The 24,632-nt window shown below is 41.5% G+C and overlaps 2 protein-coding genes across 2 annotated transcripts in view; one reads left to right on the forward strand and one right to left on the reverse strand.

Moving 5' to 3' along the window:
- LOC123509374 (mediator of DNA damage checkpoint protein 1-like) overlaps window positions 1–21,513 on the forward strand; it is a 30,410-nt gene extending 8,897 nt beyond the window's left edge. Inside the window, 16 exon segments of the mRNA XM_045263642.1 lie at window positions 588–734; window positions 1,345–1,545; window positions 3,143–3,350; window positions 3,707–3,873; window positions 4,517–4,649; window positions 4,913–5,232; window positions 5,526–5,843; window positions 6,119–6,254; window positions 6,256–6,389; window positions 7,067–7,220; window positions 8,026–8,702; window positions 9,067–9,316; window positions 9,319–10,551; window positions 10,929–11,056; window positions 14,656–14,730; window positions 15,504–21,513. Coding sequence (XP_045119577.1) covers window positions 588–734; window positions 1,345–1,545; window positions 3,143–3,350; window positions 3,707–3,873; window positions 4,517–4,649; window positions 4,913–5,232; window positions 5,526–5,843; window positions 6,119–6,254; window positions 6,256–6,389; window positions 7,067–7,220; window positions 8,026–8,702; window positions 9,067–9,316; window positions 9,319–10,551; window positions 10,929–11,056; window positions 14,656–14,730; window positions 15,504–15,680 — 4,458 coding nt within the window. The 3' untranslated portion in view covers window positions 15,681–21,513.
- Window positions 21,514–21,905: 392 nt separating this feature from the next.
- Window positions 21,906–23,344, reverse strand: LOC123509809 (glycine-rich cell wall structural protein-like). The gene is made up of 4 exons (XM_045264363.1): window positions 23,199–23,344; window positions 22,772–23,096; window positions 22,536–22,629; window positions 21,906–22,244 (listed from the first exon to the last, which is right to left on the reverse strand). The coding sequence occupies exons 2-4, from the start codon at window positions 23,018–23,020 to the stop codon at window positions 22,222–22,224; spliced, it is 366 nt and encodes a 121-aa protein (XP_045120298.1). The 5' UTR covers window positions 23,021–23,096; window positions 23,199–23,344; the 3' UTR covers window positions 21,906–22,221.
- Between the last annotated feature and the right edge of the window lie 1,288 nt (window positions 23,345–24,632).

Consider the following 24,632-nt stretch of genomic DNA (forward strand, 5'->3'; position numbering starts at 1 on the left):
ATTTGTTTCCTATGTGTGTGTGTTTTTTTTTTTTTTTATTTATATCCATTTGGTCTTGTCTTTGTATAGATTTTGTGTTTTTTTCTTTATCTTTATGCATCAGTACCTTATTGTTATTTTCTTCTTAAGTGTACCAGTTAGGATGTATTATGTTGCATTTGTCTCTTGTTTTGTATTTACATTTGTCTTTCTCCCTTTATCCTTGTGTTTCTGAGTTTTGTTGTATTTAACTTTTTTTATTCATCTTCACTCATTGTGTCTCCCTTTCTCTCATCACTTGTTTTGATTTTGTGCTTCCATGTGTTCTCACCTTGAAACCTTTTATACATCCTTGCTTCTGGTTTTCCCCTTCATTTATCACATTTTCATGGTATTCTCCACGTTCACATCTTCCTTTTACCTTAAAACCACCTTACACATTGACTCACTCAACCTTCATTCTCTGACCATTTCCTTTCTCCATATATTTCCTTTACACACCCATGTACTCCCACTTACCCCATCTCCTGCAATACCACATCCACCACATCCACCTGAACTATAGCAAAATGAACCACCAAAGGCCTCACCACTTACTATCCCTACAGGAGTATCTGCCAGCAAGCTTTGGTCGACTGTCACGGCTGAGAATCCTGGAGCTGAGAGAGAACCAGCTGAACACTCTGCCCAAGACCATCGTGCGTCTCACCAACCTTCAGCGGCTCGACATTGGGCAGAATGACTTCTCTGAGCTGGTGGGTTTTGCTGTAGGAGGAGGAGGAGGAGGAGGAGTGGGTTTTGCTGAGGAGGAAGAGGAGGAGGAGGAGGAGAAGGAGTGGTGGTGGGTTTTGCAACAGGAGGAGGAACTGGTGGGTTTTGCTGGAAGAGAATGAGGAGAGGAGAAACTGATGGGCCTTGTTACAGAGGAGGAGGAAGAAGAGGAGAAAGAGGATGTATTGGTGGGTTTTGCTACAGGAGGAGGAGGAGGAGGAGGAGCTTGTGGGTTTTGGTACATGATGAGGAGGAGAGGAGTAATTTTATCTTACATTTCCTATTTCATATCCCTTCTTTTTTACATTTTTCCTTGTTTCCTTTCTTAACCCATCATCCTTCGTTCCTTCCTACCTCTCTCTCCTTTCACCTCACATTTTTCCAACATTCCTTTTATTTCACCCCTCATTTTCCCTTCCATATTGTTTTTGTTTCAATTTTTCCACTCCATTTCTCTATTTCCTGTTAAATCTCCCTTCCTTTCCATATTTTTACACCTTCTCTTTCACTTTACCCTCATTATCTGCTTTCCATATTCATTCTTATTCTTACTACCTGTTCCTTTTTACCATTATTTCTTTTCCCCACAAACAGCCTGAGGTGATAGGCAGCCTGGCCAACCTGACAGAGCTCTGGTTTGACAACAACAAGGTGAAGTCACTCCCTCCACTGCTGGGTCGTCTGAAGAAGCTAGTTCACGTTGATGCCTCCAAGAACAAGGTGGACTGGGTGGCTGGGGATATAGAGAGTTGTACATCCCTTACTGACCTCCACCTCTCCTCCAACCATCTCAAGGTGTGTGTTCTGTTTTGTGGTGTTGCTTCTGTCTTGTTTGTTCCACTTTTTCTTACTTTGTGTGTGTGTGTTTGTGATTTCAATGTTTTTGTTAGTTTTTCTTGTGTTTTCTCTGTTTGTTGTTATATCTTCTGTTTTTTGTTAGTGTTTGTGTGTATTTTGTGTTTTTTATTCCTATTTTATCTATATGTGTTTTATGTTTGTTTCTTAAGTTTCTTTCCATTTAGTTTTTCTTTTCTGTCTTTGTATTAGTTACTGGTTGTGTCTTTTGTTTTACCTGTCATATTTTAAGTTCTTTGTCTATTTGTTCCATTTTTTTCTCTCTTCACTCAGTTCTTTATCATATTTGTTTCCTTGCATAATCTCAAATTCTTATCATTCCAGTCTTTATTCTGCTCTGTTTTCTTGTCCTCCATATTCTTGTCTTGATCTCTTTCCTGCATCCTCTTATTTCTATCTCATAATTTTTTTTTCTTTTTCTAAACATCCATTCTTCCTTATCATTGTTTTCTTGCATTTATCCTCAATTTATGTATATTTCTTTCTTATATAAACAGTAGCTCTCCCTCTACCTTCTGCTCCTCCTCCTCCTCTTTTTAGCTCGTCTCTATTTACCTCAAGGTCTTACTGTTTTCTCTACTCCCCTTGTCCTTCACATCTCCAGTCTTTCTCCCTCTCAGTATGTTTTCTCCATCCATTCCCCTCAATATCTCTTCCTCTTCCTTTTGTCTCCCTCATTTGCCTCAAGGTACTTTTATATTTCACCTAGGTTCTTATTCATGTAGTTTCTCTTCACTTCACATCTCCTTGAGCTCTTTTAAGCCTTCTCTGCACAGTCACACTTACCTTGAATGTAGATAATGCTGGCACTGTGGTTTGTGTGTTTAGATGCATTTTCCTTCATGTTTTTCTTCATATTGACCATTTCACTGCCATATGGAACAATTCACAGCACAAGCAAGCAGTTTATGGAATTAGTTTTATAAATATGTATAAGAAAAATGGTTTGAAAAGAATAGATTGGGTTATTTTTAGACATTGTAGTGTTAGGAGATGGCTGAACAAGAAGGAAAGATGTCCATGCATGGTTAGAGAGTCAGCAAAGATGTGTCAGTTAGCAGTGAAAGGTTGAAATAAGGAAAAATAAGGATAAAAGTAAGAATAGAAGTGATATTGTATTATGGTTGATTTGTTTAGTTTCAAGCTCCTTTGTATTCTTTGTATGAAAGTAAAAATGTAAATGATATTTTAAAGGAAATGTAAGAATAGAAATTACCATGAAAAGGAAAAAAAGAATGAAAAATAATAGTGTAAAATAAGAAAAAAATATATAAATGACCCAGTGCAACTTCCCCCATTTGTAACAGTAGTAAACACTCCTAATACCTCAAACACTAACAAAGACACACTTGATCCTGTATTACCATCACCTCACCTTGATAAGTTCTCTTGGTAGTGACAGTAGCATAGCAAACAGCATTATCTTCCTTCAGACACCATTCCCTGGCACCAAACACCATTCTCTATGCCTCAAACACTAACAGAGGCATTCAAATCCTAACCACCATCCCCCTTACCTATTTCCTCACCCTTACAGGAGCTGCCGGAAAAACTGGGTGGGTGTAAGCAGCTGCAGGTCCTCAAATTGGATGACAATGCACTAACACACCTGCCAGAGTCCATTGGGGGCCTGGCGGAGCTGCAGGAGTTGGTGGTGACGCAGAATGACCTGGAGACCCTGCCTGCCTCAATGGGTCTCCTGCGTGCCCTCCACACTCTCCACTTGGATGATAACTTACTCACTGGTGGGTTCATTTCTATCTAAGAGGGGAAATCTGGCTGAGGGCAATAAAAGTGATTAAACAAAAAAGGCTAACTTGGATGTCAGTTCTCGAGCAGGTCTGAGAGAGTTAGCCAAAAGAATGGGATAAATGTCTTGAAACCTCCTCCCTCTTAACTGAGTTCAGGTCATAGGATGATGGAAATACAGAAACAGGCAGGGAGTTCCAGCATTTACCAGAGATGGTGGGTACATGTATAAATTTCCCTTCAGAGCTAGTACTTTTTTGTCACTTTTATCTCTTTGTTGCCGTTCAGTTATTTATTTATTTATTTATTTTATTTATAATTATTATTTTTTTTTTCTCCTTACCCCCTCCAGAGTTACCACCTGAGCTTGGGTCTTGCTCCAACCTGACAGTGCTGACAGCCGCCTCCAACCGCCTGACAGGTGTGCCTGCTGAGCTGGGCCACCTGCCTCACCTGGCCGTACTTAATCTGTGTGACAACCTCATCCCTCACCTCCCCGTCTCTCTTACCAAACTCAAGGTGAATACGACGGGCATTCCATCTCTGTTGTTCCTTGTTCTATTCTATGCAGAAGTTTGGTAAATAGTCAAGACATTACTAGTTTATTTATTTTTATTGTGTGTTGTGTTTTATATGTTTCTGCTGTTATTTTTCTGTTTCCATGGTCTTTTTATCTATCTTACAATGTGATTCTGTGGATTCTTGAATATTACATTGATTCATTCCTTTTTTTTTCTCTTTTATGATGTTTTCTGTGTATTTTAGTGATGACTGGATGCCTTTTTTCATTTTCTTTCCTTCCTGTATTCTCACCTGTGCTTTTCAGCTCTATGCCTTATTTTTTCTTTTAGTTCTGGTATATGTATTTTCTCATTTTACTTTTTTTTTCTTTTTTAGTGTTTGAATGCTGTGTCCTCTTTAATAACATTTTTCTCTTGCCTTTCAGCTGTTACTTCTCTTATTTTCTATGGATATTTCAATTTCTGTGATGCTGAAACCTATTTTTATAATATTCTGTTTTGCTTTGCTATGTTCACTTTTCAATTATGCCATATATTCTATTTCTGAGAGTACTGTGCTTACTTTTATAACCTTTTTGTCACATGATGTAGTGATCTCGTTTATTCTCGTTTATAGTTTTTCTTCACCATTTACCTTTCAGCTGCGAGCATTGTGGCTGTCAGAGAACCAGAACAAGCCTCAAGTGCAGCTGCAGTCTGAGACATTGCCAGAGACAGGCCAGAGGGTGCTCACCTGCTTCATGTTGCCTCAGCAGCCCAGGTGTCACCAGCCAGGTAAGTCATTCTACTCCATTAACCATCCATTATCCTCTTTACTTTTTAACACAGCTATTATTTTTTAACTCACAATTCACCTTTTCTGGTTTAGCTACATTTATTTTTACTTGTAATTCACCCATAATCTTAAATCTCTTCTTTTGATGCAGTCACTCTCTCTGCTTTGCAACAGAGGCAGTGATAGAGCCAGACACCTTTCCTAATTCTCCTGTAGTATTATACCTTTACCTACAACACAGCCACTCTCTCCCCTGCAACAGAAACAGTGGTGGAGCCCGACACTTTCCCTGGCCAGGGTTGGGATGAGCAGCGCAGGGCCAAGACACTCATCAAGTTTGCTTTCGATGGGGATGTGGACAAGCCTGGACGCCTCACCCGTGCTCCCACACCCTACCCCAAGGAGCTCAAGGCCCTGGCCAAGCATGCCCGCAACCTACACAGCCTGCAGAAGGACTCAACAACAGGACGGCAGTTTGTGGTGGGCAAGAGCCAGGAGTCAGCCAAGAGCCCCACAGCTTCCTCGGCCTCTGTTGTCCAGCCCACTAAGGAAGAGGTGTCGGAAACAGATCTGTCAAGGAAGGTGAGTCTTGAGTATTGATTGTAAGAAACTCAACTTTGTGTTGTGATTTCGGAACTTGATGTTATTCACTTTTTATTTAATTTTTTGTTGTTTTACTTGTGTGGTTGTTTGAGATGTGAATTTCCTTCTTATTTTGTATTTTCTTACTTCTGATACTTCCTTTTTTATCTTATGCCAATAATTCCCTTTTACTATTTGACTTTTCCCTTTAACTTATCTGACATAAAACATGAGCTTTTCCATTTTTCTATTCCTTTTAAGAAATCTCAACCTCATGCAAATATCCATTACAGCCCATCTCCACTGATCCACCTCACCACAACCTCAACCAGACAAAGGAGAGAAGAAAGGAGGAGGAGGAGGAAGAGGAGGAAGAAGAAGGCCCTGCTCCTCCTCTAGCCGTCATGGAACTGCCTGCTGAGGAACGACCACTTCTGCGTGAGGCAAGAAATGTGCGGAACTCTCACCTTGCAGCTCAGAATACCTCCCTGTCTGCAGCACCTGATGGAGGGGAGGGAATGGGTGTCAAGCTAGTCAACGGCACCAGCAGGAAGCCACAACAGGAGCAGCCATATGCCATTGGGGATAGGAAGGTGTTTGGCGTGGCTCAGGTAAGGGTCTTTGTGGCCTGTGCTTGTGTTATTAGGTGTGGATGAGTAAGAGTAGGAAGGTGAATAGAAGGATGAATTGTTTGTGGTTCTCTTAGTTTAAATGGCTTGAATAGATGTGGATAGGAGTTCTTTATTTGGTTTGAATAGATAGATGGATAGGGTGATCATCTTTGCATTCCTCAACTAGATAATTACTGAAAGAGTCAAATTTGAAAAGGCAAGTCAATAAACCAACAGAACAAGAAAAGCAACATTTCTATCACCACTTCCTTCAGGTTGTAACGACGGTACCAGCGCAGGACAAGGTGGCGAGTGGTGAGGCAGGGCGAGGGGGGACAGACGAGGTCCCACCTGGAGTGCCATCATACCCCCTCCTCCACCCCCACACAGGAGGCCCCAGCACCTGCCATCGATGACCTTACAGCAGACTCCCAGGACAAGCGCATCAAGAAGCCCCCTCCTTATCACATAGCAGCAGTGATGTCTCGGCACGCTGCAGAGTTTGTGGAGCCAGGCATGGAGGCACCTGTCAGCCGGCCACTACAGGTGCTTATGCATTCTTTAACAATTTGTGGGGGTGATAAAAGTACCTCGGGATTTTTTATTTATATATTTTTATTTTATTTTATTTATTTATTTATTTTTTTTTTTATCTAAGGGGAAACTGGCCAGGGGTCTGAAAATGACTATAAAAAAAGGTCCACTGAGAAGCCAGTCCCTGAGTAGGTCTGAGATGGTTAGCTAAAAAAAATGGGATAAATGTCTCAAAATCTCTTTATTTAAAGTTCATGCAAAGTGCAGTTTCAAGGTTTATTTTTAAAGTATCAAAGTTCGAGGTTCACATTTGGAGAAGGAAACGTTTAGGTGCCTTGAAGATTAGGAGTAAGGAAGTAGTTAGTGGTAGTTGTAGTATTTGTAGTAAGTTAATCTATCATTCAATTTTATTTAGTTATGCATTTATTTATTCTCTTAAAGATTTAGTTGTGATGTGCAGGGTGTAGTGTGAAAATGCATACCTATATAGCGTCTGCTTGGCTCAAGATAGCAAGTATATTTATCACTGTGAAGATTTTTTGTAGTAGTAGTAGTAAAATAATTAATTGGTTCACTTTATTTTGCAATACATTTACTAGAATGTATATCACTTATTACATCAAATTCAGTAGTAGTAACAGTAGCAGCAACAACAACTTATACCACCATATACTTTACTTACATCCCAGGCCAGCACCACCACAACTGCCACGACAACCATCACCACCACCACCACACTAGCAGCAGCAGCAGCAGCAGTAGGGGTGGTGGAGGATGAGAATAACGACACTAGCAGCTCCAGTGACAGTGGCTACGGTAATGGCAAGGCCTCCACCCAGCAGAGTAAGTCCCATTCTTCACTAGTATCTATTTTACCTTTTTTTATTACATGCAAGGAATACTGAGAGTGATTATTAGTGACTAAATTGTAAGAGGTAGATGGGTATTTTGTTGATCAGAAATAAAAACATATAACTTCAAAAACTAGCTTGGTCCAACAGATTGATCATATACTAAACACATTAAAAACAACTGAAGCATGGGAAACATAAGACTCATAGGAAAAAATACAAAAAAACAAGGGGTATAGATTCATAAACACACACAACTTATGAGACACACAAGGGAACACAGGAAACACGTTAGAAATGGACACTTAAGTACTTGTGTCTATATATAAAAAGTAGTCGTGTATAGTAGTATTCTATTTTATTGGTCTTGTCATGTTGGTACTGATCTGCATTTTGTTTTGGTATTTTATTGTGTGAGTCTTATTGTGATGTAATACTTTTTGATGGATTGTTGCTACTTACCTTATTTTTTGGGGGTGTTTTGACTATATACATGGCCTGATGGGATATATTCTTGTATGTATTTTAGTTGTCTTATTTTCCTTTATGTATAGGATTGTGTGGTTGTTATGTTACTGATGTATACTTTCATAAATGTTGAATTAAGTTTTATAAGGATGATTTTGATGAGTTAAACATATAGCACCAAACCCTGAAATCTTTCTGAGGCTGTTTGATTACACTGTTTTATTCTTGTTCCTCATCTATGCTTTGAATTATTCTCTTGTTATTTTGTACACACATTTTGATGGATAAAAACAAACATTATGCTCTAACCTTCACCTGTATGTCCCCAGCAGGTGAGGACCCAGTGTGCAGCGACAGGAGCAGCCTTACCACACCATCCTCCCCTCACAATCTCACCGACTCTAACTTCTCCATGCCCTCCACCCCATCATCCCCACCTGGCTCTATCAACCTAGCCTCTCCACAGTCCACATCCAGATCCTTCATGGCCTCCTTATCTGCCACCTCACCACACAGACCCTCCTCACTCTCCGTTCCTCCCCCATCCACATCTATAGCCTCAACTCTGTACTCTCCCTCCACCACTGTCACATCCCAGAAACCCTTCCCCATGAAGCCTCTTGATGCACAGTACTCCGGCCTCACCAAGACGGCATCTAGACCGGCTTCTATCGCCACTGGGGCACAGCTGGAGCCCTGCACAGGTGGCCCTGCCCAGCGCCCTGGCTCCTTGGCACTGGGGGCACTGGCAGACTCAGCTCTCCTCAACCGGCTGCCACATGACCAAAGACCGGGTTCACTAGCAGCTCCCATCAACACACTGGGGATTCCACCACCTCCAGCACGTGCAGTCTCCCACATGGGTCTTAACACAGTGGGCCCCCCCAGACCGGTGGACCATAGCATCTTCCGAAGTCAGGATTTGGGACGGACCACCAATGGGGGATGGGACCACCGGGCCAACCAGCGCCAGGAGAGTAATGGCCTCGTCTCCATCATTGACCAGGTAGTGTGAGGTGTTGTGGTGTTGTGTGGCTCTCTTGGTTGTCTTTCATTGTCTTAATCCTGTGGCTCCTGATGTGTTTCAGTTTGTTATTCAGATTAATATTGCGTTTTAAGTCTGTTATCCCATACATGCTATTGTGCTTTATTCTTCTTTTGAATTATTTAACATTTTGTGTAGCATCTTTTCTTTGCTGTCAAAAGCTTTCCATATTTTTGCCCTCTGAGATAATTAGTACTCAAATTGTGAAACAACAAGTTTACTTCTTTAACTGTCAGGAATGTTTTTAATCTTTCAGTTACAAATTGTATAGATTGTGTAGGCTATCACATCTGCTCTCTCATAATTTGCTTTCTCTAATTACCAGGTGACCAGTAGCTTGCTAGAGCACGGGGACAGTCCACCTCCCAAGACCCTGCCCAGCGATATGGCCAGCCCTGGCACACCCATCATGACCAACTCATCCTCCTACTCACAACCAGGACTAGGAGGCAAGAACCAGCCTGAAGTGACAGTGCCGGTCAACTCCAGCACCTCCCACACTTACCAGACCACCAGCAGCACCTACACCGCCACCAGCCGCTCTGTTGGTCCCACAAACTTCACCCAGGACCAGCCAAGGGAGAGGTGCTTCACCCCACCCCTCATCGCCCCAGCCTCCTTTCTCCCTCGGGCTCCCGGCCGTCCCATGACACCCTGCAGGAGTCCCCATCAGCACACAAGGGTCACAGCGATGGCACGGGCCCACATCCACAGGGAGGTCACATCACTAATGACCTGGTGAATAACATTAACCACCCAGAAACCTCAGTGACGTCCCAGAAGCCCACCTCAAAGCTTCCATCAAGGATCCCTGCACTGGGGATGAAGGCCCCACACAGAGACCCCCTCTCCCCTAGTCAGCCCCACATGCCCCACACAGACTCCAGGATCCCCACCACCCCTCAGGATGCCGTGCGCCACAACTCAGGCAGCCCTGAATCACAGCTACCCACCACTTCTCGCCTGCAGACCCCCGGCAACATAGCAAGGAGCCCAGCCATCCAAGAGCCAAAATTGACCCCAGACACCAAGATCCCCTCCATGACATCCCCCACCAGTCCCCACGACAAGCCAGCACCTGTAGAGTCCAGAATACCCACCCTGGGGAACATTGGCCGCAGCCCCAGTGGCCTGCCCAAAGAGATGCAGTCACCCCACGACTCACACAGGATGGACCACCACTCAGCTAATGAACAACACAATGAGTCAAGGATTCCAATGATGAGTCCATCTGGCCACACCCCCGAGCCGCACCACAGCAAGATAGGGCGGCCCAGTCCCAGCGAGGCAGGCCGGTATGGCAGCCAGGCCAGACCTCTCACTTCAGGACAGGCAGGTGGAGGGGCGTCGGGCATCCCCACCCTTGCCTCACAGGGGAGGAGCAACAGTGGTCTGGGCTCTAATCTCCCCAGCCCTGGAGGTTTGGTAGGGAAACTCAACACCAGCAACAGCTCCTATGGACACCCCAAGACTCCCACCGGTGGAGGAGAGGCAGGGCCACCACATCACTCAAAAATCCAGTCCCCTGTCTACTCAAGTGGCATCCGTCCACCATCCATCCACTCACCTAGTCAGCAACAACAACAGCAGCAGCAGCAGCAGCAGCAGCCACACACCCCCAGGGGATACTCATCTGGCATCCGCCCACCCACCATCAATGCAGCTATCAACACCCCAGGCATCCCCATCCCCTCACCCCTGGGGACACCTGGCTCCCGCAGCTCTGTCACCTCCACTGGGTCGGCCTCACGCATCCCCTATGCTGCTGGTGAGAATCAGGGGCAGGTTTGGCTCATTTCCCAGGGGTCAGGTTTAGCCAAAGGTTGTGGGTTATATATTATGTCAATTTCTCCATATAGCAGAGTACCAGGCATGCAATTCCCCATGTGGTGGTCCAGACAAAGCACCACACTCCCACACACATCACTCACCCTCTCAGCCCCATCAGTCCGTGGTGGACAGAGATTGTGTGATGGTTTTGTTGTGGCAAGATAAGTCATAAGATATTTTTGTGTTGTTTTTAAAGTTTATCAAAAAAATTTTAGGATTTTAAGATAATGTTTCAGTCATAAATCTTTGTACTTTCCCGCTACAGACCAGTGAAATCCATGCACAATACCACCACAAAACAGACACAAGTTTCTCTTTACCACTCCTCTTTATCTCTTGACAGGTACGTCATCAAAGATCCCGCCCCAGGCACCAACAAGCACCGCATGTCCCCCTCCTTCGGCCAGTCTCCAGACGCTGCCAAGGCCAACCACTCGGCCTGGATGTTTGGCCAGCACAAGAATGCCCGAGTGGTATGTCAGAATGTACGTACGCTGGACTAACCCATTAACATGGCTGGGCTTGGCTGGCTGACATGATAGAGGCTGAGAGTAAAGCTTCTTTATTTATGTGTTTATTTTGGTTATCGTTGTTATGATTATTATTTTTTTTAGTTTATGCTGCACAGCTGTTTTATTTTAAGATGGTATTGATATGGTTATGTGCACTGTAGACTTATTTTTTTTATATTTGATAGTTTTTTCACATTATCCTGTTATTTATCAGTTTGTTTATTCACATGTCTACTTAGTCATTTTCTAATCTGCTCTGTTGCATTTATTTTTACCATATTTTATCTCTTTCAGAATGCACTTAATAGTTTGCTTGGCATTACTACCCCATTATATTTAGTTAGGTACTGCTACTGCATTAGGAAACTAGCAGATTTTTTTTTATGTATATATGCTTTTGAAACTGCATCATATTTCCTCTCTCCATGCCTTAGTTAACTGCAGAGTATGTTTTTTAATGCTTTAGTGAACATCAGATTGTAACCCCTTTGTCTGTGCTTCAGAAGGGGGTGAGGAGTTCTGGTAGCAATATAAGGAACGCCTCACAGACACTGTCACGCATCACCAGTGTAGGCCCTCCTAGGCAAGTGGACCAGTGCTTAGTTTGTTGTGTTGGTAGTGGTAGTTCATTGGGATTTTTGAAAGGAAGTAGAAGTATATAGAGGCACAGAAGGGGTGCTTATTTTGTGTTAGTAATGTTAGTTCAGTGGGAGTTTGGAAAGAAATTAGAAAATGCAATTATAGAAGAGGCATTTAGTTTGTGTTAATGTTAGATCTATGTGAGTCTTGAAAGGGATTAGAAAAAAATTTAATGACAGATGTTTTATATTGAAGCAAGAGCAGAATAGGAAAGGTAAGACTAAGGAGTGCTTTATACTGGTTACTTTATGTTGAGGCAGTAAAATGATAAACACGGTACTTTATCTTTGGCACTTTATTTTTTTAGACGGTAAAAAAATATAGAGAGGGTATTTTGGGTAGTTTTTGAAACAGTAGAGGATCAAAACATGAGGGTTAGAAAATTAAAAACTGATTGGATATTCTGTCTTGAAGTGGAATGAGAAACTTGAATAGAGGGGGCCGCCGTGGTACAGTGGAACCATGCGTGCTTTGGGATCCTAGAGGTCTCCAAGCGCACGGGTTCGAATCCTGTCCACGGTCTGAGTGTAGGTTGGGCTTCCTCACTTGGGGCAACGGTTTCCTAGCGGGTGGGCTTTAAGATAGGAGGTACCCTAAAAAGTATCCTCTTTAGCCCATAAATTCCTGTGAAAAGCCCACATGGTATAAAATAAAAAGAAGAAAAAAAGAGGGATACTTTCTTGAAGCAGGGTAGAATGTGTAAGTTGGTGGGAATATTTTGGAAAACTGCTTATTTTTGATACTTGAAACATTAGCCTAGAATATCCACTGTAGTAGTTATCATTACTAGCGTATTGGTGCTGTGATTTCTGTGCGGATGTCTGTAGTCAGTAATTAGTGATCAGTGTCAGTAGTTGGTGTGAAAGGCATGTGTATGGCAGAGTTCATTTGAGTTTGTGTTCCAGTGTTCCTTGGGCTGTAGAATTTTTTGGAAAACAATGTAGTGGCTGAGTTTGGGATGTGTATATGAAGTGAATTTAATATTTTGGGGTCTTACTTTTGGGCAGTGAGTAGATGTTAATGACTAGTAAAGGAAACTGGCTGATAGCTGAAAAAAGTAATGGGGAAGAAAATAGTTTTATTATGTCTTTACAAAAAATAAAAAATAAATTGCTCTTACAATAGCATTTTAGTTAGTTTGCTGTTTTTTAGCAATCAAATTCAATAAGACTTTGCTTTCAATTCAGAAATGAACTAGTTAACCTTGGGTAATGTTGGAGTTAATGAGATGTCTTGCATTGGAATCTATGCTTTGGCCACATTGCCAAAAATGGAATTTGACATAAATAAATATTCAGTGTTCAGATGAGATTACAGAGATAGTAAGTCATCCTTTATTAGATTGTATGTTCAGATCATTACAAGGAAGAGTGTTTACTTCACAAACTTTTGACTGAAGAACACCATAAAATGCAAGACAGCTTGATTAACCCCTCTAGGATAAGGATATAACCACTTATTACCTGCAGCATTGCCACAAGAATCCTCACACTATGCAATTAACACATCACATCATTGCTGCTGCTGCTGCTATTGATGCCACTCTCATATATAACTAATTTGGCCTCACTACTCTAAGGGCTGTCTTGAAAGCAGATCACTTCACTAGGGGTCTTTTATGCTATTTTGAGCCTTCTGTACTAGCCCTTAACATCTCACACTAGTGATTACCAAATTTAACCTCTCCAAAAATACTCTCATAACTATTTTTCCCATCATGATTATTACTTTTCTCACTCGCCATCCTTTCACTTCCCTCATGCCTCCATCCAGACCAGGAAAGTTTGGATTCCTGAACGCAGAGTGTCCAGGTATCATCTTAAATGGTAAATATGGAAAACTTACTACTACTACTGCTACTGTGCTCTTGGTGTCCTTGGCCTCTCAGTGCTGCAGGAGGAGAAGGTGGTGGTGGTGATAGTGGTGGTGGTGGTGGTGGTGGTGGTGGTTGTGGATGACTGTGGTGGTGAATGGTTGAGGTGTTATGGGCACGTTTGCATGGATGGTGAAGTGGATGAGTGGGTGGAGTGGTGTTAATAAGAGTTTGATATGCCTAAATTTGTTTATGATCAGATAGGTAAGTGGGAAAGTAGTATTGGATATCATTAATGCAGGAGTATGTGATATAATCTCTTATGTTTCTATTACAGGGTTTCTTTGGTGAATATGCTCACTGATTAAGACCTGTTGTTGAAATGTAAGGGAGTATATTATGATACTCTGCTTCAGTGAATGTGTTCTTATCAACTTTCCCACTTATCCTTGTTATTGTGGTGGGGAAGGATGTGGAGGAAGGAACGAGAGCAAGTGGAGTGGTGAAATGGTGGATTGATTTCTCCTTAAAATGCTTGTGATTTTGTGTATTTTAAACCCCTCACTCTTTCCTCATGTTTTCTCTTCATTTTCTCTTCACATTTCTTCAGGTATCAGATGAAATTGGTATGTACGTATGTATGTATGTATGTACAGTTGCTTCCTCATTATTTTTTTCCAATGCTTACATATTTTTTTTGGGTGTGGTCATGAGTCAGCTGGCGATTGGTTTGTCTATTTGGTCTGCAAGGAATCTGTATCTCTGAAATTATCTGTACCATTTTCTTCACTTTGCTTCTATCTTCATGGTGATGTTTTTTATATTGAATTTTAAACCTGTACTTTCGTTTTCTTCCTGTCATTTGATTCTCTCTCTCTCTCTCTCTCTCTCTCTCTCTCTCTCTCTCTCTCTCTCTCTCTCTCTCTCTCTCTCTCTCTCTCTCTCTCTCTCTCTCTCTCTCTCTCTCTCTCTCTCTCTCTCTCTCTCTCTCTCTCTCTCTCTCTCTCTCTCTCTCTCTCTCTCTCTCTCTCTGTCACACACACAGCAGTTCATTTTATTTATTTTCACCTCACCTCACCTCACCTCTCACATCTAGGTAACCTTTGTTCGTCTCCCGCAGTTCCCGGTAGTGATCGAGAAGAACCCTGATTTGGGATTCACCGTTGGACAGTCCCATTCCGACCCAGACGACAAGGTGAGGGTGCTGTGAGATTTATTGCCATTGTTGTCCTCTGCTGACATTCAAAGTAGTGTATGTAAAAAGTTATACAAAGACATACATAGAAATAGATATAATGAAGTGGGACATGTCTGCATTTGATCTTTTTACTTTTCTAGTTCCCCTTTGGTAACATTTATACACACACTCACAGAGGATAAAAGAGAGAATAGGTGATTTTGTTTTTGCATATGTAGGTTATAGAATGATTTAAGACCAATACTGAAATGTTGATAAGATTGTCAGTGAGTGATAGAAATATTTTGTTGTGAAATGATCAATATTTTTTTCATTTTCATGTGTTATGTTTTTTTCACCTTTTTGTCACTCAGGATATATGACGATGACATATATTATGCTGATTTTTTTTTCTTTTATATTGATTCTATTCTCATTTGTGTTGTGCTTTATTTGTCTATTTTACCATGTGTAACAGTGGTTGTTCTCATGGTACTGTATAATATTTTTTTTTTTTTTGTGTCATTTGAAATTATATCTATTTCTGTATTTTATGCTTGTTTTACATATTGTGTTTTGTCCTTTTACTTAGTTGCCTCAAATCTCTGTGCCTCCTGTTTGTTTTTATGAGCCACTATTATTCATATGATTCATTCATTTTTATCTGCAACCATTTTCCCATTTTCATTTTTCTCATCTCCACTCTACTCTCTACCATCACCTCACCCATCCTCACACCTTACACCATAACCACCTCACCCATCATGCCTGACACTTGCATCACCTCACAGAGCATCTACGTGACCAGTGTGGTGGGTGGCGGGGCTGCCTCCTCGGCCCTCAAGGTGGGGGATAAGTTGCTACAAGTGGATGGGGTGGACTTGCGCACTGCTGATCTGCCTACGGCCACGTCCATCCTGAACAAGACCCTCAGTACTGTCAGTCTCATGGTGTCTCGCGTGCAGTGAGAACCAGAGACTGACCAACTCAATACTTAAAGAAATACAATACTTAAAGAAATACAGACAGAAATACAGGTAGAACTACATAGACAAGAAACAAAATCAGGTTTACTCACTAACCAACTCAACACTTATTCTCTTTAAGAACTGCAGATAAAAATACAGGTAGAGCTACACAGACAAGAAACTCTTCAAAGATCAGACCTGTCAAACATATGATCATGATTCCAAGATTGACATAGTATTCTATTATATTCACTCCACTATATATTTTTGTTTCAGTTTGAACAACTCTTGCCCAGAGTTTAACACAAGGGAACTTTCCTATGTTGGGCATTGCAGTTTATACAGTTCATACATTCCTTGTGGTTGAAATGAGGTTGTATTTCATTAGAACTATAGGAGAATCTTAGTTAGTTTTGAAAGTAATTCCATAAACATTCCAAAAGTATCATTTCCATTCCCACATTACTTAGAGAAGCATCACACACAAAACAGTTGCAACAGTCAGCACAAAGCATCTCAGTGTTCGTGTAGTGAGTAGAGCAACACAGCACACAATATCTATAGCTCTGGCTCCTCTGAGCATTAGAGGATTGCCAGATTAGGAGAAACACTCACTATAATAATCTAAGACAAGCTATTTATGGAGAAATTGCAATGATGATGCACAATGTGTCAATTTCTCATGCCTCAGAATTGTGCCTTGAGATGACAGTGTGATCTGTGACTCGTTTTTTTGCAGCCATTCCATTTTTATGCAGCTTTGGGCAGGAGTGTCTTGCTGCTGGACAGTGCCACACAAGTACATGCACATGCCAGGCCTTTCACTGCTGGGCGTGGAGCAGGTGCCATAGGAGGACGTGGTGTCATGTTTTGTACATATAACCTACTCTCCGTGGTTGTATTTTACTACACTTTTACTACACAGATAGCATAGTGTTTTTTGAATAACTTTTCACGTGTTTACTGGGGAACACTGCTTATTCTTTGTTCCCTCTGGTACCACTTTGAATCACAACAAATGCCTTTTATTCCATTGCATTTTAGCACTGTGGTCAGGAAAGGAAGTAAAGAAGCTGGTGTTGGTGTGAAGTTTAATTTTGGTGCCCAGGGCCACATCCACTTAGCCAAGCTTTGTGATAGTTGTCTTTCCTTTCAACCAGTCTGTGAAAGAACTTGAATGATGAAAAAGAATTAATTGCAATGGTGGTACTGATGTGAAATATAGCTTTGGCCAGTGGAGAACCTTAGAAAGTTAAGGTTTCTATTAACTGTTGCCTTCCTCTCAAGCAGTCAGTGAAGGGATTTGAAATAGGTTGACATGTGCGAGAAATAGTTCACAGTGGGGCTTGTGTAGTTGTTGTTTCTTACATTCCAACGAAAGGTTCTAGAGGTTCTGTGGAAGGTGGTGAGTGAGTGAGTTTCCTTCACTTACCATCTCGTAACCCAGGTGCCATTGCCATGTAAAGGTGCAAGTGTTTTGGTGGTTGCACTTGAGTGATTGTTGGTTGAGATTACAGGTTGATATCCTGCATATGCATATATACACATACACACACATACATATCTGACTGATGTGCCTTTTTACTGAAACGTCGAAGTACAAATTGTCTGGCACAAGTTTTTACCTGTCATGCTCCAAAAGTGTGCTGCTGTTGTGGTTTTGGGAACCTTTGATGTGTTAGATTCATTGTTGTTTGAAGGTGAAACCAAAGTATTGCAAAGGAGACAGCTATGTATGTGTATAGACCTAACTCTTAGTAGGTATTGTAATCGGTATTTTGCACCTTGTAATTTTAAATGAATTTGGTACAGTACGAAATAATCTTAAATTGGCAGTCTAAGTATTGCAGAAGTGACAGCCACTTATATCTATAGAACTAATTCGTAAATTCTTAAATCGGGATTTGCACATTACCACTATTTCAGATCAAACTTTTAATGTATAAATTATTCTTAAATTATTGGTGGTGTTTCAAAGTATTGTATAGGACTTATTCATAGATATTATATTCTACATTTACACATTTACTCCTATTTCAAATTAAACTTGTATGAAATAGTAACAATTGGCAACATTCCATACACTACGTATAGAGTTTGTGCTTCACCACAGAGATAGGCATTGTTTGGGTGGTGAGGATGTAAGGTGATAGCAGCTTTACACTGCACATTCCAGAGTGTTGTAGGTACCAGTGTTGTACTGGTGTTGTAGTAGAGTGCTAGTGAAGTGTAGTGAACAGTCTCTCGGATAAGTCTAGAAAGTTGTATATTTGATCTCAGTGTTGATGGACACGAGGTAGTAGGAGGAGCAGGTAGTGTTGCAGAGTGCATGGCTGGTGTGTTTCCAGGACGGACAGGCAATATGGATGGTTGTAATGAAGCCATGCTAGCTTAGAAATGTACACACAAACTCTTAAGGTAATAATCTAACTGCAAAGTACAGAAGATGAGAATATTTAATGTTATATTGTAACTGATTTTATTGCAGCTTACATGTTCTTGGAAAATGCCTCATAAAATTCAAACATTCTCATTCTTTATTCTCAGAGTTTTTACATTAAGCTTAAGTAAATTATTATTGTAGAAAATCTGCAGGCTCATGGAAGTAAATTTTAGCCTGTGATAAGAGTATTTAAGAGTCTTTATATTTAAATTTTGTGCATAGAAATTTTTCCTCATATTATTGTTTATAGCTTTCAATATTTGGCTGTGTTTGGGTGGTGGCCAAGCTCAGTGGTGCCTCATGCCTCGACACATCTGCCTCCTGTGTGGTGGTGGTTGTGGGGTACCATGGACAGCAAGGAGGCCTGTACCACTTGAGGCTTTATTTTGCCTCCAGCCTTTAATTGTGCATTGAATTATTTATATTACCCTTCACATAATAATGGTATTGTGAAATTGTAATTCTTGTATTATTGTGGTGCAGCTATTTCCACATGGTGTATTTGATGGTGCAGTGTATCAGTTCTTGTTTATCAAGTATAAATAGTATTGATGCAGCTTCATATGAAAACAGAAATCAAGCCCTTTTTGTAACTGCATTATGAAATTATTATATTTATTACTCAATTTTCATATTTGTAAGGACTCTCTTCATAGTTGCTATAATGAAATATATATACCAAATAATTTATACTCTCCAGGTTGCTATTTTTATCATACTACAGAAAACAGCTTGCTTAATGTGTGTAGCTAATACAAAGGCTTTCAGGTCATAGGTAGAGGTTGCTCTATATAGTGTTAACAAGCAGTATGCTTTAGTATGTTGCACTGTGCCCGTGTTGACCTAAACATGGACACACAGTGCTTTGTTTATTTTCATGGTGGCAGGTTTTGGTTTTCAGAGACAAATTTGATAATCTGCACACAAGTTGCACAACATTGAGGTGATGTGTGATGGTATGATCAGTTTTGTGACTTGCATTCCAGTCTGGCATTCCAGCAGATGTCCTCCAGGATAAGTAAGGAGGGAGTTAACTCTACTGGAGGCAACTTACACCTCTCCAACAATATCTGAGTAATACAGATGTAGCTAGAGTCTTGCAACCTTCATGTAGTTTGCCCATGGACTACTTTTCTGTTTATTCTTGAACTGGAAACAGATGTGAAGTCAAGTGGTGAGGGATGAAAGCAGTAGACATGTGACTGCTTTCTTTGATCCTGTCCTGAGCATGGATGATGGGGCAGACCTCTTTATTCCAGTGGGCAGGCTTAGGCACTGGAATAGGAAGGAAAATAAAAATAATGTAGGAAGCTTAAATTATTAGCTGGGTGAAAAGATGAACTAGGCAGGAGCCATAGCCAGTGAGTAGCTTTTGGTGTTTCTTGTTTCAAGTGTGTTAGAACAACAAAACTCTGCCTGCATCTCCATTGGCACTAAACCATATTTTTTATTGATGAATTTGTAGGTGTGCAGTTAGAAAAATTTATATACATATGCCAATGCTTTATATTTTTTATATTAGAGTATAAATTAGTAGAGTATATTTATATTGAGATTTATTAGCTTGTAGACATTCAAATAGATTCCCTTTAGGCTTTGTAACTCAGCAGGAATTATAATGCTCATTTTGTTTATTATATGAACAATATGGATTAATAATATTTGACTGGAATTTTACTAAGATATGGAAGTAATATTTTGGCATCATTAGACAATATCACATTCCAGCAAAGAACATGCTCCAGATCTTAACAGAATCATTTTTAATATATTCAGTCATCCATCTATTGCATTACTAAAGCACTTTATGACCTACTTTCAATAATCTGATGCCATAGTAAGTTATTTCCTCCTATGTATCTCCTGCACTCTTATCATTGTTTTAGCCTGAGGTGATCGGCTTGTTCTGTTAAGGCTTTTCCACAACACATGTACTCCTAAACATTTCCTCATCTCATACATTCATCTAGCTGTAGTGGAAGTTATTGGTATTTTCAAGGGTGTTTTTGTGATTTTAGTGGAAGTTTAAAAAGATGTCTGAATTATCAATAGTAAAAGCATCTGTGAAGACTTGATAAAACTCCTCTGTGGCCTGAAGTAGTTAGGATGAGGGTGAAAGTGTTTAAGAATAAGAGGATGTAGGAATGTAGGGAGTAGACATCTGTGGGCCAAGACGCAATGGTATCAGTTGTTTCGTAATAAGCACATTTTATTAGGACATTTCCTTTACCTGTTTTTTAAAGTGTGGGTCTAACAAAGAAGGTAATGGCTGGCTGTAGTTTCATGTTTTTTTTAGGTGTTTATTTGTTTTCTGGTAATGACAAACTATAATTACACATTTTTCTTTTTGTGTTTTTTATACGAGTTGTCTTGTCAGTCTTGAAATGGTTTATATTTGAAACATGCATAAATTGACTTGTATTTTGTATAGAATTATCTGTATTTTTGACATTTTAGATTTATCAGAGGAAGTATGTTTTGATTGAGTTTTTTTTGCTCATATGAGTAGTTGTATCTATCTGTGTTTATCTGTCTATTCAGTTCCAGATGAGGAAAAAGGTGTATGTAGTCATTAGTTGTAAGGGTAGCTAAGAGATATATAGATGCCACAGCTTCACAATTGTGCTTAACTAGTGTAATGAACTGACGAGGAGAGTCTAAACGCTAATTATATTATAACCAAAACACATATTCTCAAGACGGCAGGCGAGACAGGTCAACTTTGGTCAGGGTATTGGATAAGTGAAGGAGGAATGATCTAACCTAAAGGGGCAACTGGAGAGAATGAGAAATAGCGTCTGTTTCTCTTATCACTAATACTCCACTAATGACCCCAAAAGAAACCTGTCTGCCTACCTGTCTGTCTGACCTGTTGTATTGCGTACCTGTGACCTGCCCTCACCTGCCCTGACCCCAAGTGACCCAGGCTTGGAGGTCACGGTGCAGTGTTTCCCGGGAAGGATATAAATATGCCTTGCTATTGGTGACTTCATTGTGGAGTCGCTTAGGTGCCAGTGTTGCCGATACGGACCCAGTGTGCTAGCCAAGGTTGCTGCCGATGCACATGTTGACTTTGTTCTTTTGTTTTGTATATACACTTCTTTCTGTCAGTTTTATGAGGGATCTGAATTTGTTTTTTTATACCCATTTCCCTGCCTCCTATTTAAATATGAAAGGGAAGTGAATTATTGCAGTTTTTTTTTCAGATTTGTATATATGTTCTTGTATTGTTTTTTTTTTTTCGTATTGCTCTTCCCTGCTTTTTCAATATTTAATTAATTCTCACGATTTGGTAATGACTGATTTTGTTTATTCTATTTCATTTATATTTTTTGTTTCAAGTGAGATGTCATTGCATGACTTTTTGAATATATGATTATGTATTTTTTATGGTCTTGTTTGATTTAATTCTGCCTCATGTGACTTTATTTTGCATTTTGTGTGAATATTTTGCAGGCACTTTCTTAGCAGCTTGTGTGCCTTCATGATATGAATTTTTTATTTTCTTTCCTTAAAGTTTCTAATTTTTCATAAGATATAACAACACATTCTAATTTTCTATTCACACTGCAGTGATGGTACAGTTGTGTCACAGTCTTTGTCTGTATCTGACCAGGACCCTTTAGAACCAGGCAGTCTGGTTAGGGCCATTAGGGTGGTGCTGTTTGTCCTTTTGTTTCTTTGTGGTTCTGTGGTGAGGCAGGTCAGTTTCCAGCACACACACACACACACACACACACACACACACACTAGACTAGGGTGACACAGTAAGAATGCACTTATAATGTTCATTTCTCTTGGTTTATTCGAGTCATGGCAGGCGAGACAAGACTCAAGAATAATTTACAATGCATGACACACAAAATTAGTCAAATACAACACAGATTTCTGATATTTTTTCCTTTTTTTTTATGTTGATACGAAAATATAAATTCTTAAACCTTATAATACTTCTGTTTTAAAAATATTGAAAGCTCGGACGGGTTTACTTCTTAATTGGGAGAAGCTCGTAAAGATCTTGAGGGTCGTAGGAAGGATCGTGGAGGGGAATTGGGGGATGAAGGGAAAGGGATACGGAATCGAATCGCTCTTATCTCCTTACTTGCCATAGCTGATGCCGCCTGTGGAGGAAAAAGATTTGGGATTAGTTACTGGACATTGAGGTGTGTGTGTGTGTGTGTGTGTGTCTGTGTGTGCGATTAAGGTGATATCAAAATTATTGTTAAGCAGAAACGTGCGTAGGTATATCCAATGTCTCAGTGGGCAGTAGTACCATGGTTGGGAGTGACTGCATACCAGTGGAATACCGTACGAGTGTGTGTGTGTGTGTGTGTGTGTGCGTGCCAAGCCTTGAAGAATGAAAGAGATCTTGGAAAAGAAAGTAAGTTAAAGACCTTTCTTAAAACACTTACCGTGACCGCCGCCAATGCCGCCGCCATGGCCACCGCCGAAACCTCCCTTGCCGCCGCCGAATCCACCGCCAATACCGCCTCCATGGCCGCCACCAAAGTTGCCACCGCCATATCCGCCGCCAATGCCGCCGCCATGGCCGCCGCCGAAACCTCCCTTGCCGCCGCCAATGATGACTGAGCTACCACCATATCCACCACCAATGCCGCCGCCCCTTGCCGCCGCCGAATCCACCTCCGAAGCCACCCTTGCCGCCACCGAAGTTACCGCCGCCATATCCGCCGCCAATGCCGCCTCCATGGCCACCACCGAAGCCGCCGCCATGGCCGCCGCCGCCAGCCGCCGCCGAAGCCGCCCTTGCCGCCACCGATGATGACTGAGCTGCCACCGTACCCGCCGCCAATGCCACCACCGTGACCGCCGCCAAATCCGCCGTGGCCGCCGCCGAAGCCGCCACCGCCGTAACCACCGCCAATGCCGCCACCATGTCCGCCACCGTGGCCGCCGCCGTTAACGGAGACGGCGACGAGGAGGAGAGCGACGCAGAGCCGAGCAAGACCCATCTGAGGAGAGATATGGAAATAAGGAAGATTTAGCACATGGGTGACTGAAAAGAAAGTGTATGAATGGAATACAATATATCAGTGGCTCCTCGCCGCTCCCACCTTTGCTATGCTGCAGGAGGCGGGGAAGTGTGAGGTGGTGGTGGTCGGCAGGGCATTTATACTGGCGGCGAGGGGCGTGAAGGGCGGGAAGGGGGAGGCTGCATTGAGGGAGATGAAAGGGGAGCGAGGTCGTCGGTAGATTTGCTCGTCGCTGGAGGAGAAATAAAACAATCGATGGATTTCCTCAGAGTCCGATGTTGTCTCACGTGACTGGCAGCAGCGATCGGCGACTCACCACCATCATCATCATCACCGTCACCGTCACCGCCACTGCCATCGCTCGCCTTCCTCTCTTAAATTCGTGTTCGTGTAGACGGGACCAGTATTGGCGTTTGTGTCGTTATTGTTGGTCTTCCTTCTTGTTCTTGTTCTGCTACTGTTATTTCTTCCTTCTTTTTCTACTACTCTAATCATCATCATCATCATCATCATCATCATCATCATCATCATCATCATCATCATCATCATCATCATGTCACCATTACCACCACCTCTACCATCACCACCATTACCTGTACTAAAAACCAATGCACAAAGGAAGTCTCAAGGAGCAGCTCGCCTCGCCAAGGGCACCTGCCATGATTACTACAAGTGAACAGGAAGGTTAATGATATGTGTTCGTGCCTAATGGTCGCCTACAGACGCCATCACCACCGTCAGGAACAGTCGCACCAACCATAACCTTCATTAAATAAGATAGATAGATAGATAGATAGTAGATACGGCGATAGGTAGTTGAATAGTTAGATTATATAATAGACAGCTAGAATAGTTATAACTCAATAGTTTTCAATAACGATATTATATAGTTAGATTAGCAAAGTGATAAATGATAGCTAGTTATTCCAAAAGGGCTATCTTTCAGAAGAAACAGAGAGAAGCACACACACACACACACACACACACACACACACACACACACACACACACACACACACACACACACACACACACACACACACACACACACACACTAATAATACCACCACATGTCCCCCATCCTCCACCCTCTCCCCTGAAAAAGGTAAATATGGAGACACACCACATACCAACATGGCCAATAATTTTCCCTAACAAAACCACTTGCAATAAGAGGAACAAGAACACCACAATAACACGACATACCTAGAGAAACACGAACACCATACAAAGGAGAACAACAACAACAACAACACATAGTAACACGAGACAAAAAAAAAAAAAAAAAAACACCCAAAGAAACACTTCCAATTTTAACTCGAAGGGAAATGTTTGTTATCGTGTATACTTTATCAGTGGCAGTCTTAACTCAGCAATGGAAAACCCCTAAGAACCACAGCCAATTTAGAGGTAAGCTTATTTTCTCTGCCGCAGAAATACATGAGTTTGCAGGACGTGAAGAAAGGAAAGGGAAGGAATGGAAGGAAGGAAGGAAGGAACGGAGATGAGTGCAGA

The sequence above is a fragment of the Portunus trituberculatus genome, chromosome 27 (assembly GCF_017591435.1).
Source record: "Portunus trituberculatus isolate SZX2019 chromosome 27, ASM1759143v1, whole genome shotgun sequence".
NCBI classification, from domain to species: Eukaryota; Metazoa; Arthropoda; class Malacostraca; order Decapoda; family Portunidae; genus Portunus; species Portunus trituberculatus.

What these genes read in the sequence shown, in the direction of transcription:
- LOC123509809 (XM_045264363.1), bottom strand. Translation starts at nt 23,020, where the DNA reads ATGGTGGCGGCATTGGCGGTGGTTACGGCGGTGGCGGCTTCGGCGGCG. An exon ending in GTGGCGGCAAGGGTGGCTTC is followed by an intron (nt 22,630 to 22,771) that starts GGAGGTGGATTC and finishes GGTGGCAACTTT; the next exon opens with GGTGGCGGCCATGGAGGCGG. An exon ending in CGGCATTGGCGGCGGTCACG is followed by an intron (nt 22,245 to 22,535) that starts GTAAGTGTTTTA and finishes TTTCCTCCACAG; the next exon opens with GCGGCATCAGCTATGGCAAG.